Below are 15,596 nucleotides of genomic sequence, written 5' to 3' on the forward strand. Positions count from 1 at the left end.
GCAACACTTCATTTTTCATTAGCAGGCAAACTAGTGTGGCATTACAATTTATTTCAAGGAAAAAAAAAATCCACATCCTATTCACAACAATAAGAAAACATCGACATGACACTTGAATTCCAAAACTGGATGCTTTAAACACTGGTATAATTCTCACAGATCTATTAATGAGCTACCAAATAAATACATTTTCATAAAATTCTGAGTTGTCTGCTTTGGCAACATAACACTCAGAAACAATATGCAAAATTTTTCATAGCAACACCACAAGTTGTATGCATTTGATTTAAGAAAATTTTCTGAATTATTTTTAAAGCAGGATTACTTCATTATGGAGTTTGTACAGTTTTTGGATCAAGGCTCTTGGTATATATCTGTATATAATGATGGAGAACAGCCACAACTTGTTGCCTTTATACCCAATTTGACTGGTATGTATCTAAATCCATATATGATGTGAAATAATGCATTGCTTTTGTACTGTTTTGCTAACTGCATGAAAAATTATTATTTATATGTATTTTTTATCTATGTTAAAATGTATCATCAGAAATTTTCATATATTTTTATGATGACCTTTTTAAAAAATTTTAAAGTTATCTTTTTGTATCTACTTAATCATATTTCACTACTGGTTTTTTTCAGTCATTATTGCTGCTTTAGGTTAATATTCACCTACAGTACTTTTGAGAAACTTTTAAATTATCTGAATCTAAATAGATAACTTATTTTATATGAAAGAGAGAAACAAGTTTTATTATATTTAAAATTATTTCATTAGCATGTTTTAATTTTTGGTATTCAGAATTTGAAAAACTACTTGATATTCTGTAGCATAAATTGCTGATTTGTAGTAGTATGTTAAATTATAGATTCAAAATATCTATTGAATCAAAAATTTTCTTTGTTCAAGAAATATGTTTAAAATTCTAAGTCAACATTTAAAATAATTTTACCAGAATTGTTTTTACTATCTAATGCACGTGAATTTCTTATATTTATCATAATATACACATTTAAACAGTCTAAACTGTGTCTCATCACTTTCTTTCTTCTTAACACTTTTATTGTTGGTGTATTGCTCACATCTTTTCACTACACAATATAGTATTTTCTGAATTAGCTGTGTCTTTAAATTCATTGTCATAATCCACACTATTGTATGATTTGTTTCAAAAATCTTAAATTTTCTCTTATGAAGCTCATGAAACCTAAATTCCAATAGTTATCTTCAATAAATACATTCCAAGTCAATATTAAAAATATAAGCATTCATGAAGAAACATTTGCTAAATTTTAATGCTATTTTGGATGAATTTCTAGAAAAACATCTTTAATACACACCTAAAACAAAGATGAAGTAATAACTTACAACTCTAATAGAAAAGAATTATTCATTTTATTTACAAAGAATATGATGGCCTTAAGAGATAACCTTATTTAGTAGTATTGAGTATAATCTGTCCATGGGTGAAAAGTCACCCAGGGTAATTTTTATATGATAATTAATGATGAATAAAATTAATTAGCTCAACTTTCATTTATTATCATTCCATATCATTACTATCTCTAAAACTACGATAGTCCCAAATGGGATATTAGTATCAAAATGGCATTTTACGTTGAATTATTATAAACGCGATATTGCTTTTCAAATTGTTGCAACCGAATATTATTGTTCTGTATTATATTTAAAGAAATTAAATAATGAAGAATCTACATGAATGTATGCATGTTTAAAGATGAAAAAGTGTTTTGTAAAGCCATCTCAGAAAGAAAACTGAACACTGATATGATGAACTGAGAAAAAGACAAAAAAAACTGAAAAATGTATGGCAGCACTTAACACTACATCCGGAATTTTAAATTTATACTGCTATGCTGCTTTTAATTTTTTTTAATTTTGCTGTTGAATTGTATGTAGCATAAATATAAAAAAAATTATATATAAATAATTAAGCTAAAAAATAATAATAAAGCTAAAATAAAGCTAAAAATATAAGAGCTGAGCAAGAGCATAAAAAAATCTTAATAAACCCTTTTGGGTGACTGTTAAAATATGAAACTTTTCAAATGAAATTTTTTTTTTTTTTTTTTTTAATTTTTATAATGCCACTGTGCTAATAGAATTTAATGTAAACAAAAGTCTGAATGTGAAAATGAGAAAGTTAGCACTTCTGTATCACAGCTAAGTAGATACTGATTTTATCTTGAGTGTAATGAAATGCAAAATTATGTAAATACACCAAAGCAAATGTACAAATATGCATATATGACCTTGTTTGTTTATCAAAATGTGCAAATATGTGCATGCAGAATGTGATGTAATTTAATTTTCTTTATTTGTTATTTGTTTCACATTTTTATTTTAATTTACCATGCACTGTAGTCTTATGGTATGTTATTTAACACTACTAATGTGCCATTTAAAGTAAACCTAATAACATTTAAAGTTTTTATTTTTGTTTCTGTATTTATTTGAATATCTAAGATTTTACTTGTAAAAAATGTTTTTTTTAACTACTTTTAGTGCAGGGACAAATTTACTATTATATAATTTTTTTTTTTTTTTTTTTTTTTTTACTTATTTATGGCATTTATTTATTAGATTTGAAATAAACTGCTGTCTATGTAATTAAAAACTTTTGCTAGAGGTAAAAATAATTCCAATTCTTTTACCAGGCCTTTATAACTTTTTTTCATTTATTCATTAGAAGAGAGGAGTTTTATTTTATATTACACTTTTGATGTAACATTTTTATTATGATTTTCTTGTCCCCCTCTGCTGTGCTTTGTAGCAAGCAGTCTGTTCTTCATTTCACAAAGAACTGTTTGAGTAAAAATAAATACTCCTAAAATTTCAATTGCTTATTAAATGTTTCTTTAATTTGTTTATTAAAATGAATTACATTACATACTGAGGATATTATTGGCAGGAGGTGAACTATTATCAAAAAAATAATGTGGATTAAAAAATGATTTAAGACAATGATTAAGACATATTTCAGCATTTCACAGTGTAAGAAATAATTAATACTTTGGAAATAGTGATTTTCTGTCCTCTATTGGAGTAATTGTGTCGGGATAAGGCACTCAGTAATCAAATTCACAAAAGGAATATTAAAAGCTTAACAGGTTGTTCAGTTATATTCCATAATAATAATAGTAATGATGATAATAATGGAACTATATTTTTGTGCCTTCTAACTCAAAATATTTTTTTTAAGCATTAGCAAAATATCTAATTATTAATCTGAAATTTAAAATATCTCATATAATGAAATTTGCTAGCTATGTACTTGCTGTGTCAGAACTGATGAGCATTTTCCCCTTTCTCCTAGACCAATCTAGTCTTCCATGTCCTTATGATTGCCATGGGCATGGTACCTGTGTCATGGGTAGCTGTATTTGTGAGCCTGACTTTGCCGGTGAATCATGTTCAAGTCGTGAGTAATTTCAACTATAATACTTTATCTTCTATCTAGCTTGTCTAGTTTTGTATTTTCAGACTTTCTTTTCCTTTTACATAAATAATGATATTATCTTTATTGTCTCATTAAGCCACACATTCCTGTCAAATACTCTTGTAGGTGTTTGTCCTGTTTTGTGCAGTGGTCGTGGGCATTATATATCTGGTGAATGTTTTTGTAGTCCAAGTTGGAAGGGAAAAGAATGTCAGCTACGGGAAGATGAATGTGAAGTTCCAGACTGTAATGGTCATGGAGACTGTATTGATGGAGTATGTCGCTGTTTTCCTGGTTATAAAGGATTTCATTGTGAGGAAGGTTAGCATAAAAATATTTTAATGTTATCTATTATCGAGAGAGTTTAAAAAACGTTTATTGATGTGAAGATTTAAAATGATTTTGTTAGTTTGATTATAAAAGTTGCTGTTTTATGTATATGTTATGTAAGATATAAAGACATTGGACAAGATATAATAGTCCATAACTTTTTGATAAGACTGAAAAAATAATTTATTGAGTTTTGTTAAGAATGTTTTTCGGTCTGCTTGATACTCAAATGTTATTATTAAGTTAAAATATCCTAGTTGGAAGTCTTGGTTGGAAATTTTCAGCTACACTTATGAAGAGTGCAGTAATAGATGTTCATTCGTTTTTCTCCTTTATCTTTCCAAATAAATAAATAAATATTGTGTATGATATAAAAATTTTAACAAGCTTTTTGCCTTCCTACAGCCATTTTTTTTTTTTTTCGAGTATTGTAAAATAACTGGTCTCTGTATTTTTTCCTTTCAGTTTTGTTTTAATAGTAAAATTATATGTGACTACATTTAGCTACGATTTGCATAAAGAAAGGTTTACCTTTTATAAACTGCTATTTCTGAATTTTTAAAATATCATTGAAAAAATATTTAAAATTACTTCCATGTATCAGGTGTTTAAAATCTATTTTATGTATAGATATTGTAGGTTTAAAACTAAATTCTTCTAAATTTTTTTAATTAAATATGTACTTGAGGAATATAAATAATATATTTAAATAATAGTACTCTTAATATACAAGCTGAGTTATTTATTCAGTCAGTTCAAATACTACCTTTAATGTAAAGTTTTATTTGTAATAGACAATACAAAACAATAGCTTTTTTGTTTTCAAATTTTTTAGTGTTTATATCTTAGTGTATGTTTCTTTTGTTTCAGTTGACTGCCTTGACCCGGCTTGTTCAGAGCATGGAACATGTGCAAATGGAATGTGTATTTGTCGAAAAGGCTGGAAAGGCGCTGACTGTGGTGAACCTGATTCAGATTCTCTTCGATGCTTACCTGATTGTTCTGAACATGGACATTTTGATGTAGAACAACAGCGCTGTATTTGTGATGATCACTGGACTGGACCAGATTGCTCACAAGGTCTAATGAATTTCAAAATTTTAAATTTACATAATTTTTTTTCCTAATGCACATTTAATTGTATTTGACCACCAACTTAATGACAAATTGAGATTGGTTGTGATATACTTGTTTTACCCTTGTTGATACAGAGACGATTTTTGCTGCATGGTTTTCTCCAACCAGTAATACAAAACAGGAAACAAAATTTTTAAGCACTTTTGCATTACTCCATCTACCATGAAACAGTTTCCAGGCAGTGCAGTTTAGCATCAGGTCTGGATAAGTGTGACATGACAACACGCTCACAGCATCTGCACTTTCATTTGAAGCATTCCCGATTAATTCTTGATAAGCCACATTATATTTTAAACTGGAATATAACTTAACTGGTATTGCTGTGTTTTCCCCCTTGCATTTTGAAAAAAAATTATAAAAACTTGGGACTACTTTCTATAGAATAGCAAGCATGGGTTTTCAAAATTATGGGTTTCAAAGTTAAGTTTTTAAAGTTGCCATCAAAAAAAGTGTTTTTAATTATGGGTATAATATAGTCATTATATGGCCAACAAAACAGTAATACATTGGAGCCATTGCCTGCAGGAAGTTTGTATTCATAGAATCCTAAATAGGGCATCGAGTGAAATTAGAGCAGCCTAACAAAGTAGTAGAAATAGTAGAAGCCTTTTTACAAAGCTTACAAAAGTGGAGCTGGTTGAATACTGATTGTTTATTAAATAAAGAGGTGTCAGTTCCTTCAGTACTCCACAAGAATGTTTAATCTCTGCCAACTTTGATGGTTGATGAGGTAGTATGTAAATACAAACTTTTATTCTTTAGATGATATCATACTAGCAAAATGTAAAACTTGTTAATATTAATTAAATGAGATATGCATGTTTAAGAATTTTTTTATCCTTAAAATAATCATTTGATGATGAGATGCTAATTTGTTATGTAGCAGTATTACAAATTGGTATTTGCAAGAGCATTAGGCTTCTGAAATGTATTTGTAGCTCTTTTACTTTGGTTAAAAATTTTTAGAATGTTGTTTAACTGGATTTCTGGATAATTCTTTATTACATTTTAAATTTCATTCTTATAAAAATTAAAAATAATTATCTCTTTATTTTACTATTATTGTTTAGCCTTATGTACTGTAGTCTCTTTGAAATCTTTAGAGAACTCAGTTAATGCTAATTCATTTGAAAGCTTTTAATTGGAATGAAGTGCTGTTATACAAGTTTGATTGTGAAAATAAACTTATGTGGCTTTCATTTTGTCTGCATATCAGCAATTTTTTTCTTGCATAAAACTTGGAGAAGGACAGTTTTTGTTAACACTAAAATAGCATCAAATTTCATGTTAGTACAGAAAATTTTCCTATATATTTTTAAAAGATTTTCTTATTTTAATGCATCTTTTATGAAATGTTGTGCAAAGTAGTTAAAAATCTGAGAGGGAATTTGTATATTTCCTATCAAATGCCAGTTATATATAAACGGCCAAACAAACTTCCATTAATAATTATTATCTATGTTAAAAAAATGCTTAAGCCATAAATTTCTGAGTGATCAGTTTAAAAATTAAATATTTAAGTTACATTTTAAAAACTTTCTTTAAAATTTTTGCTAATTTTCCTTTTGGGAAGCTTAACTTAAAAAATATTTGGTTTCATTCTCTTTTATACAGATTTGTAAGAAAAGACATACTAAGTTCATGGTTCATATTTTTTTTAATATTATTTGAGTTTGCTCATATATTGTAAGTTTTTTATATAAACTATAAATGAAAATTATTTCTGATTAATTTCTGTTGTTGCTTTTTGTTTAAGCTTCTTTTTCCCATTCATATCAGTCCATGTCTGCATAACAAATATTTATACTATTTCTTTTCAATAAAAATTTGAAGCAAATATTTGATATAGAATGTATTTGTGATTATAATCAATCAATAGTATTTGTAGCTTATTTTAATTTAAAATTGTTAAATATTTAACTCTTTGAAATCCAGACCCTTTGCTAATCTGTATCCTCAAAATACCAAACCGCCTGAAATAATTTTTCAGTTTCACAGCAATTTCCTCCCCTCCCCATCCATTAATGCAGAAAATAGGTGTGAAGATTTCGAATGACATCCTTTGTATTTTCATACAAAGATTCCATTAGCCTTTGCCTCTATTCTTTATAAAACTATTCTGAAGGTCAGACCAACAAGCCTTTCTTGCTTTCTTATGATCACGACTGAAATTTTGTTTATTTCCATTATTTTTATAGGAAGGAATAAATTGATTAAAAATAAATATAATCCTTAAATTTTTAAACTGAACTTTTATTGCTGTTTAAAGCTTAAAAGCACACTGTACTACAAAAGAATCAACAACCAAATGTCACGAGCAACCAAAAGATAAAAAACGTCTTAGGAAAAGTTGTCTGCAGTAAACTGATACAATGCATTAGGGGAAACTGCACCTGCTACCATACCTTAGGGTAAACTGCACCTGCTGCTGCATACCTTAGGGGGAACTATACCTGCTACTGCATACCTTCGGGGGAGGAAAGAAAACAAGATTACAATCTCGGCCGTTTTCGGGCGGTTCTGGTTGTTTCAATGTAGGGCTGTATGGGTCGGATTGGTTGTGAAAGAGTTAAGTAGCTTTCCTTCGTATTTATCTTGTGCTATTTTCCATATTTTAGAACGATGTGATTTAGATTGTGGCTTCCATGGTCGGTGCCAAGGAAATGTTTGCATTTGTAATCCTGGTTGGTCAGGAGCAAAGTGCAATGAAAAGCAATGTGATCCCCGTTGTTTGGAGCATGGTCAGTGTGTAAATGGATCTTGTCTTTGCATTCAGGGTTGGAATGGATACTACTGTACTTTAGGTAAATATGTGTACATTTTTATCCTTATTTTTCATGTGACTATTAAATTCTAGATATTAAGTTTTAAGATTCTTAAGTCCATAAACTACAGTAATGATCAATTAAAGAATTATTGTAAATAATTCAAATCAAATGAATAGTATTTATTAAGTTTGCTGGAAAAAATATATGCTGCATATAATACATATTATACCCACAGAGGGATGTCCACAGTCATGTAATCGTCATGGGACATGCATTAGAGTTGGTGAAGATTGGCAATGTAAATGTGATGAAGACTGGTCTGGAGAGAGTTGCAGTATTCCTTTAGAAAAGATTTGTGATGACAAAATAGACAATGATGGAGGTATAGCATTTAAATGTTTTTTAATATAAAAAAAGTCTTCCCTTTTTTTTTTTTTTTTTTTTTTTTTTTTTAATATTAGAAACCTTTTCAAATTTTAAACCAGATTAGGATGAAAAATAATTACTTTAAATTTGTCTCTCTTTCAAGCATTCCATAAAAATAGCTTTATTCAAAATCAGACATTTGCCTTTGTCTCTAGAGTACCTTATTTGTTCATGATTCAGAAACTGTTTGCTTCAAACTAATTTTATGTTTGTATATACATAAGTTGTTAAAAGGTGGCTTCAGATTACATTTTCTTAAAATTTTGATACTGTATGTATCGGTCCAGGAAGTGCACAATTTTGCGAAAATAGTGAACTTATGTAAAAATTCTAATAGTAATTAATTATGCTTCATTTATTAAATCCAAATATCCTTTTGGTTAATAACATCATATTCATCTTTACATGCAAAAAATGACAATGATGTATTTAATTTTAAAAAATAGCAAAGATAAAGGGATCACTTGGAGATTTAATAAAGAATGCTTTTTTAAAAAATTTTTAATTGCTAAAATCAAGCTTTAAGGTTTTACTTACTCCTTAAATTTAAGTTACTAAATAGCCACAAAAAATTACTGAGTCACATACAAGGTTTTACAGTAAAATTCCAGGACTATTGCTGGTATGAGAAAATTCAAAAGCCATGTGCAAATTGTGCTCGTGGTCAATTATCACATTCATGTTTTTCATTTTGTGGACAAATCATGTTTTTCATTTTGTGCGCAATTCATGTTTTTTCTTTTTGTGCCATAATTGCCCATCAAGTATTTAAAGATACCTTTGACTACTCAAATACTGTTAAATTGGACAATTATGGTTTTATTGATGTCCTCGGTGTTTTGGAATATCACTTTTCAGAAAAAAGTTAGAGGGAGTCAAGTCCGTAAAGCAAATAGATGCTTGAGTATGCCAGTACTGATTTCATCTGCAAGAAACTAGCTGCCTGTTCTTGCAGGTGTGGTCTCACATAATGAATGCTCTTCAGCAGGTGACAGAGAACTTTTAGATAGAAAGCATAATTAGTTTTCTCTACAGCTTTTTTAAAGTGGTTATTAGCCAGGCTGGCTCTGTAAAATATTGAGGTACCTTTCAAATACCTGATCATGAGACAGGACTTTGTCTCTAAATTGTTTTGATCAATTTATGTAGCCAACTATGTATGGTTATATATAGCTGACTGCATACATAAATATCAGCAACAATTATATAGCTGATATCAGCAACAAAACTTGATATTTCGTAACTCAGTTAACCCCTTCAGGATGGGTGCATCATATATGCATCAGCAATTAATCCTATTACAAGATGACATGCCGCTTAGCGCAGCTCACCTTGATGACAGTGTGTTGTTGCACTAGTATGATCTCGCTAGACAAGATATTTTGCATCGCGAAGCCTAACTTAAAAAATTATGTTTTTATCAATTGTTTTGATTTTTTCTGTCATGGTGTCTAACAGTAATATAATCATAAATACACAGAATGTCAAGAAATTCTGGAAAAATTTAATTAAAATCTAAATGCAAAATAAAATATGACTCATCTTGACGAAATGTTGCAAAAAATTTACTTAAATCTATGTCTAAACATACATTTAAAATATAGTGTAAATAATTCAGAAAGGAGACAGTGCATGATAATCTAGTTGCTATCATTTCATTAACTATGAAACACATTTTCAGGTCAAACTTTGTAATTATTCCGAGCAGAATAATTAATCCTAGGAATCCTTCCATTTTATGCACATCTACAGGAGTATGTTGATTTAGAATGAAGATGGATTTTTTACTCATCTTTTGTTCACAGAAATTATTAGTCCAAAGGGGCTTTGTCCCTGAAGAACTATAGTTTTCATTTTGCAATTTTGCATTGGTTCACTATAAATGTCCGTTTCATTTTTCAAACTGTTGCCACCAAATGTTAGAGTCCTGCATTATATTTGAAGAAATTAAATAATGAAAAATCTGCATAAATGTATGTATATTTCTCGCATTGTGATAAAACAACAGTACATAGAGCCATTGAATTTTGAATGAGGGCGAATATGGGCATGTGGAAATCCAAATTTGGAATTTGTTTTATTATCAATTTCATATTTTGTAAATCTTCAATGAATTTTTGATTAACAAACTTAAGGATTTCAAAGCGAGCAATGGCAACGTTGTGCAGAAAAAATATTTTTATCTCAAGTGCATGAGACTGTGTATCAGAAATTCTAAAGATATACTCAATTTAAAACTATTTTGCAGTATTGCTCTTGAACTGAATTTTATGGTTTAAGTGCAAAGAATGTGATATTTAATAAATAAAGATAACAGACAAAATGTTTAAAAAAGATGCCATTTTAGACATAATTTAAAATCTGAAACCTTTCAGATGTTTATATTCTCCCCCCCCTTTAATTTGTTTTATTTTTTATTTTTATTTTTTTTCCTTCAAATATTATGTTTATTATATTATCAAAGGAAGAAAGGATGGAAAAATCAATTTCATTCACATAAATTTTAATTAAATTTACTTTTGTAACTCCTGTAAATTTGTAATACTTCAATTACGTAATAGATCAAGTTCATGGCAGAGTAGCCACTGATCTGCTGGATTGCAAAGTGAAAGCAAAACAAAATTCCAATTCAGTCTCTGAGAAAATTTTGGTATCAAAATTGCTATTTTCACTTAAATCTAGATTTTTTGGTGTCAAAATAAGTCACTCATGGGCTCAAATGAAAAATCACAAGCTTTACCATTCAAATATATTCTTCTTCCCTTAAAAAGTTCTTTTTCTTAGACATTACACTATTAGTTAACTCTATTGCCTGGTGCAAAAAACTTAGTCTGCTATCTAAAGAAGATTCAAGCTGAATACAAACCAGAGTTTCTAAAACCACAGCTTCACTCCCAGTGTTCCCATAGGAAAAGAAGAAGAAACAAATTTGAAGCTTCGGAAACTGTTCAATGTTTATATCACATGAAGCCAACTGTGGATCAGCTGGGTTTTGTTTACTTTATATCATCTGCTCGTACATCTAAACAAATCACCAAAATCAGAAAGTGCCTCATGGACACAAGGTCAACAATGTATGTGTTTAAATAAGCTAATTGTAGTGGATATGGATTGCCATCTAGTGATTTTAGAAAATTCTAAAAGAATGTGTATGTTTGAGAATGCACATATGCAACACCCATCTGGAAGATCAATGCAAGTGGCAATGCACCAGTGTACCACCCAGCTGCTAGCGACATTTGGGACTGATGCGTATATGACATACCTGTCTGCAGTTCAGCAACATGCTGTCATGAAGAGGTTAACTTTCACTTCACTCTCAGTTCAGTTAACTCTTTCAAATCTTTATATATTCTGCAAGAGAGAAACAATTTGGCATGAAACTTGTAGCAAAATAACCTGTTGTTAACTTCAACCACTAACTGTTGCCTGTTCAACCACACTTTGTATAAGCTATTCTTCAATAAATTAAGTACTAAGAATTTACTGGACAAAACTACTAATATTCTTTATAAGGTAAAATTGAGTATTAGTGCAAGTATAAATTTAAGTTTATGATAATATACAAAATTTTACAAAGAATCGGTGAGGATTCATTGTTAAATCCTCTATCTGACTGTCATTATAAAAAATCTTATATGAGTGAGAAATTCATTATTAAGATTTTATATCTAAATTTTTTTCTCTAAAATTTTTAAGAATAAATCTCATGGAAAAAGCATAAAGTGAAGTAATTTTGTAAAGTGAAATCTTAAGCAAAAAAAGTTCATCTATGGTTAACGATGCAAAATAGAGATATTTGGCAATATTTGAACATTGTTTCCTCTTTGAGTGTTAAAGGAACTGAAGGAAAGGAAGTTACCATATTTCACTATTTGCGATCTTCGCCAGTGTCATCAAATAAATATCTCACTAAAACCCCTTAACCTCATATTCCCAACCAAAGACAACAAATTATTTTGAGCTTTTATTAAAAATGTATTATGTTCATACTGTAGAAAACTTATTTTATGTAGCTAAAGATATTTATATTAATTACTGTTTTAATATTAATCTTTGTAGATGGTTTAATTGACTGTGCTGACAGTGAATGTTGCAAATCTAAAGCATGTGAAGGTAATCCTCTCTGCTTCTCATCCCCTTCACCTTTGGATATATTATTGCGTAAACAGCCACCTGCTGTCACAGCTTCTTTTTTTCAACGTATGCAGTTTCTTATTGAAGATGGTTCTGTCCAAAGCTATGCACATAAAACTGCATTCAATGAAAGGTTGGTAAAAGAAATGAAATTATTGTGTCTATTATCTTCTTTTCTTAATTTTTAAAGCCTTTGTAATAATCAGCAAACAGAGTTTTTTGATTATTTATTAAGGGTACTTAAGCAATGGATTAAACACATTTGAGGAACTCTTAATGCATCATCAAGAGAGAGTATCTGAATTATATGGAATCTGAATGTCATATTAATTCAGTGAAATGTGTAGTATTTCCTTATTATTGTGATTCCTATTATTTAAATGGAGCCAGGATTATCTCCAATTTTTACTTATCAAAAAGTTGACAAGCTACCTTGCAAACATGTTTACTAATTGCATAGTGCCATACAATTGTAATTTTTAATATAGTTTAAAAAGCATTTTCTCATTTCAAGGACTTTTGCCACATAAATTCTACAAGGTATGACCCAAGAAGAGGATAAGCTTGGCTCTTTAGAACTACATTGATAACATGTAGCCTACTCAGAACATTTCTCTTATTAAAAGGATTATACATGGCTGTGGTTAGAACTGTGAGCTGTTTGGCAATAGTTTACTGCATATGTTGGCAATGTGTTATGGAGCTATGTGTTAGTTAAATAATAGGAGCCTAATAATAAAGAAAATCAAGTATAGATAAATAAATGAAAAATCAGATAGATGAATTAATGATGTGATTTGGAATGATAATAAGAATCAAGAAATTTCAAATAAGAAATATCTATCTATTTAGAGATTATTCATTTATATTGAATTAAAAATTATATGAACCAATTTTTTCTGTCAGTAGTGTACAGAATATTAATTTTCATTTTGAAAAACAATATATTAAATGAGTAGATTATATTACTTATGTATACATAAATGAATATAGTAAATGAATTTTTAAAAACTTTGCATTTATAAACTTTGATGTATTTAAATATATTACATTTTTGTTTCTTATGCTGCGTAGTATGTTTTGGAATAATTTCAATGCCAGGTATGTAATATTTTGTAAATAAATATTTAAATCAAATTATTAATCGAGTTCTAAATTTTCAGTATATAATAATTATATTTATGGAGCAGATTTTTCTATTCATGCCTGAATTCATTAATATGTTTATGGTGCTATTTGCACTTTTCTGTTTTCAGTCGAGTTGCTGTGATTCGTGGTTGTGTCGTAAGCACCTTAGGAAATGGTTTAAAAGGTGTGAGGGTTGGTGTAGGTTCTGATCATAAACTAGGATTTACCATTACTAGAGATACTGGTTGGTAAGTGTGAATTGTTGCTAAATTTGATTTCATATGGAATTTAATTCTATGTCATAATATCCCTAAATATCTTGCAGTTTATCTTTCATGTATTACCTTATCTTTTATGTAATACCTTAATATTTACACATTATATATCTAGCATTATATTCTATAATTTATTTTATATCTTGGCCTGTATGATTTTTTTAATGAAGTTGTATATTTCATTAGAGTTGCCATTTCTATCTGTGATTATATTGTTTGAAAGTTACCATTCCTATCTCTAATTAAATTGTGCAGCAGTATATACATTTGATACCAAGTGATGACTGAAAAGTACCAGTTTTATTAATGTTAAAAATGAGTAAATGATTTACAATCTTGTATTTATTTTAGGTTTGATCTAATGGTTAATGGAGGTGGAGCTGTTGATCTGCAATTTCAGAGAGAACCATTCAGACCCCATGAGCACACAGTTGTTGTTCCATGGAATGAAATTGTTGTCGTTGATAAAATAATTATGAAAATCAAAGATGAAACGTCTCCTGATCACAGATCTAATCTGTGTTTGGAGCATGATTACGACAATATGAAGCCTGTAGTCTTAGCAACTTGGAAACATGGTTTTCAAGGTGGTTGTCCTGATAAAAGTGCCATATTAGCTGAATCTCAGGTAATTATTGTTATTTTATGCTAATGAATTTGCATAGATTATTTTACATTCTCAAACATTTCGTTATTTGATTTGTTGATAAGTATTTTATTACAGTATATAATGTTTCAAAATAAACTGAACTATTTTGTAGTTGCATTTCTGATCAATCAGTTCATAGTTGTGTTAAACGTTTGAAATTCCATGTAAAAAAATTCTAAAAAATTTTCATAGTTTATCAAAAAATTTTGTATTTAAAAATGTCATTTTATTAGGGTATAAAATTAATTAAAACGATGGTAGTTTTACTACTGTAGCAAAATTTTATTAGGTTTTAAGAAATAATATCTTATGCTAACAATATTTGCCTGTTGAGCATTTAATAAGCTTGTTAAATTTTGTATGATTGTTCAAAAACAGCCAAAGTTTAATATTGATTTTCACTTATTTTAAAAATAAAGTCTGTATGCATTTCATGATGATTGACTGTTTCCTCATTGTCAGAAAAAAGTATTCTGAATCAGGCACCATCTAATCATAGAGTGTAAATTTAATCTGTATGTTTGTAGAATAAACAAAAGCAATTACGCTGTTTACCTTCTGTATTTAGGTTGTTCAAGAAAGCTTGTCCATACCAGGCACTAATTTACACTTGGTGTATCACAGTAGTCGAATGGGTGGTTATTTATCTACCATCCAACTTCGTCTAACTCCAGATGAGGTTCCATCAAGTTTGCGTTTCATTCACCTTAGGATATCTATTGAGGGAATTTTGTTCGATAAAACTTTTGAAGCTGCTCCTGCAATTAAATTCACTTATTCTTGGGATCGAAGAAATATTTATCGACAAAAAGTTTATGGAGCAGCTACAGCTACAGGTAATCATTTTATGTATTTATTTGTAAATTGGAAAGTTTTGCCATCAAATCGAAGTAATAAAACTGAATAATAATACATTGGGTATAGCAGATATTTTCTTTAGAGTTTGTAATTATTGTTATTATTGGTTATTATTGTCTTCGTAAAAAAAGAAAAAAAAAAAAAAAAAAGAAAATTACATTTTGTTTTATTTTAATGCATTTCTTTAACCTAATTTTCAAAAGAAAAGTACTTCTCATATTTAAAAATTGATATTTATTCCTTTCAATTTCAATTTATTGTGTTGTTCTGTTATGAATTGCCTGACAGTAACATCAGAACAAGCCCACAAAATTCATCGTGGCATCAAGATTGTACCTGTCATTGGCTAGAACCTTGAGCACCGTACAGGTGACAGCGTGGCTTTGCTTAGTTCCACCACCAAATTTTGATGGAGAGAACCCCA

The 15,596-nt window shown here is 29.0% G+C and overlaps 1 protein-coding gene across 2 annotated transcripts in view; it reads left to right on the top strand.

Annotated features, from left to right (window-relative positions):
* Positions 1-15,596, top strand: part of LOC118189141 (teneurin-m-like) — an 866,809-nt gene that overhangs the window by 810,877 nt on the left and 40,336 nt on the right. Inside the window, exons 11-21 of one of the 2 annotated variants that reach the window (XM_085815896.1) lie at positions 317-431; positions 3,342-3,446; positions 3,591-3,785; positions 4,665-4,874; positions 7,550-7,735; positions 7,935-8,081; positions 12,188-12,395; positions 13,337-13,363; positions 13,519-13,638; positions 14,017-14,293; positions 14,883-15,150. In XM_085815896.1, coding sequence (XP_085672022.1) covers positions 317-431; positions 3,342-3,446; positions 3,591-3,785; positions 4,665-4,874; positions 7,550-7,735; positions 7,935-8,081; positions 12,188-12,395; positions 13,337-13,363; positions 13,519-13,638; positions 14,017-14,293; positions 14,883-15,150 — 1,858 coding nt within the window. The remainder of the gene's footprint in view (positions 1-316; positions 432-3,341; positions 3,447-3,590; positions 3,786-4,664; positions 4,875-7,549; positions 7,736-7,934; positions 8,082-12,187; positions 12,396-13,336; positions 13,364-13,518; positions 13,639-14,016; positions 14,294-14,882; positions 15,151-15,596) is intronic. The other variant, XM_085815897.1, reaches the window with a different exon arrangement.

This window comes from Stegodyphus dumicola, chromosome 4, assembly GCF_044657685.1.
Source record: "Stegodyphus dumicola isolate Sdum_Otavi_A_Nest chromosome 4, ASM4465768v1".
NCBI lineage: Eukaryota > Metazoa > Arthropoda > Arachnida > Araneae > Eresidae > Stegodyphus > Stegodyphus dumicola.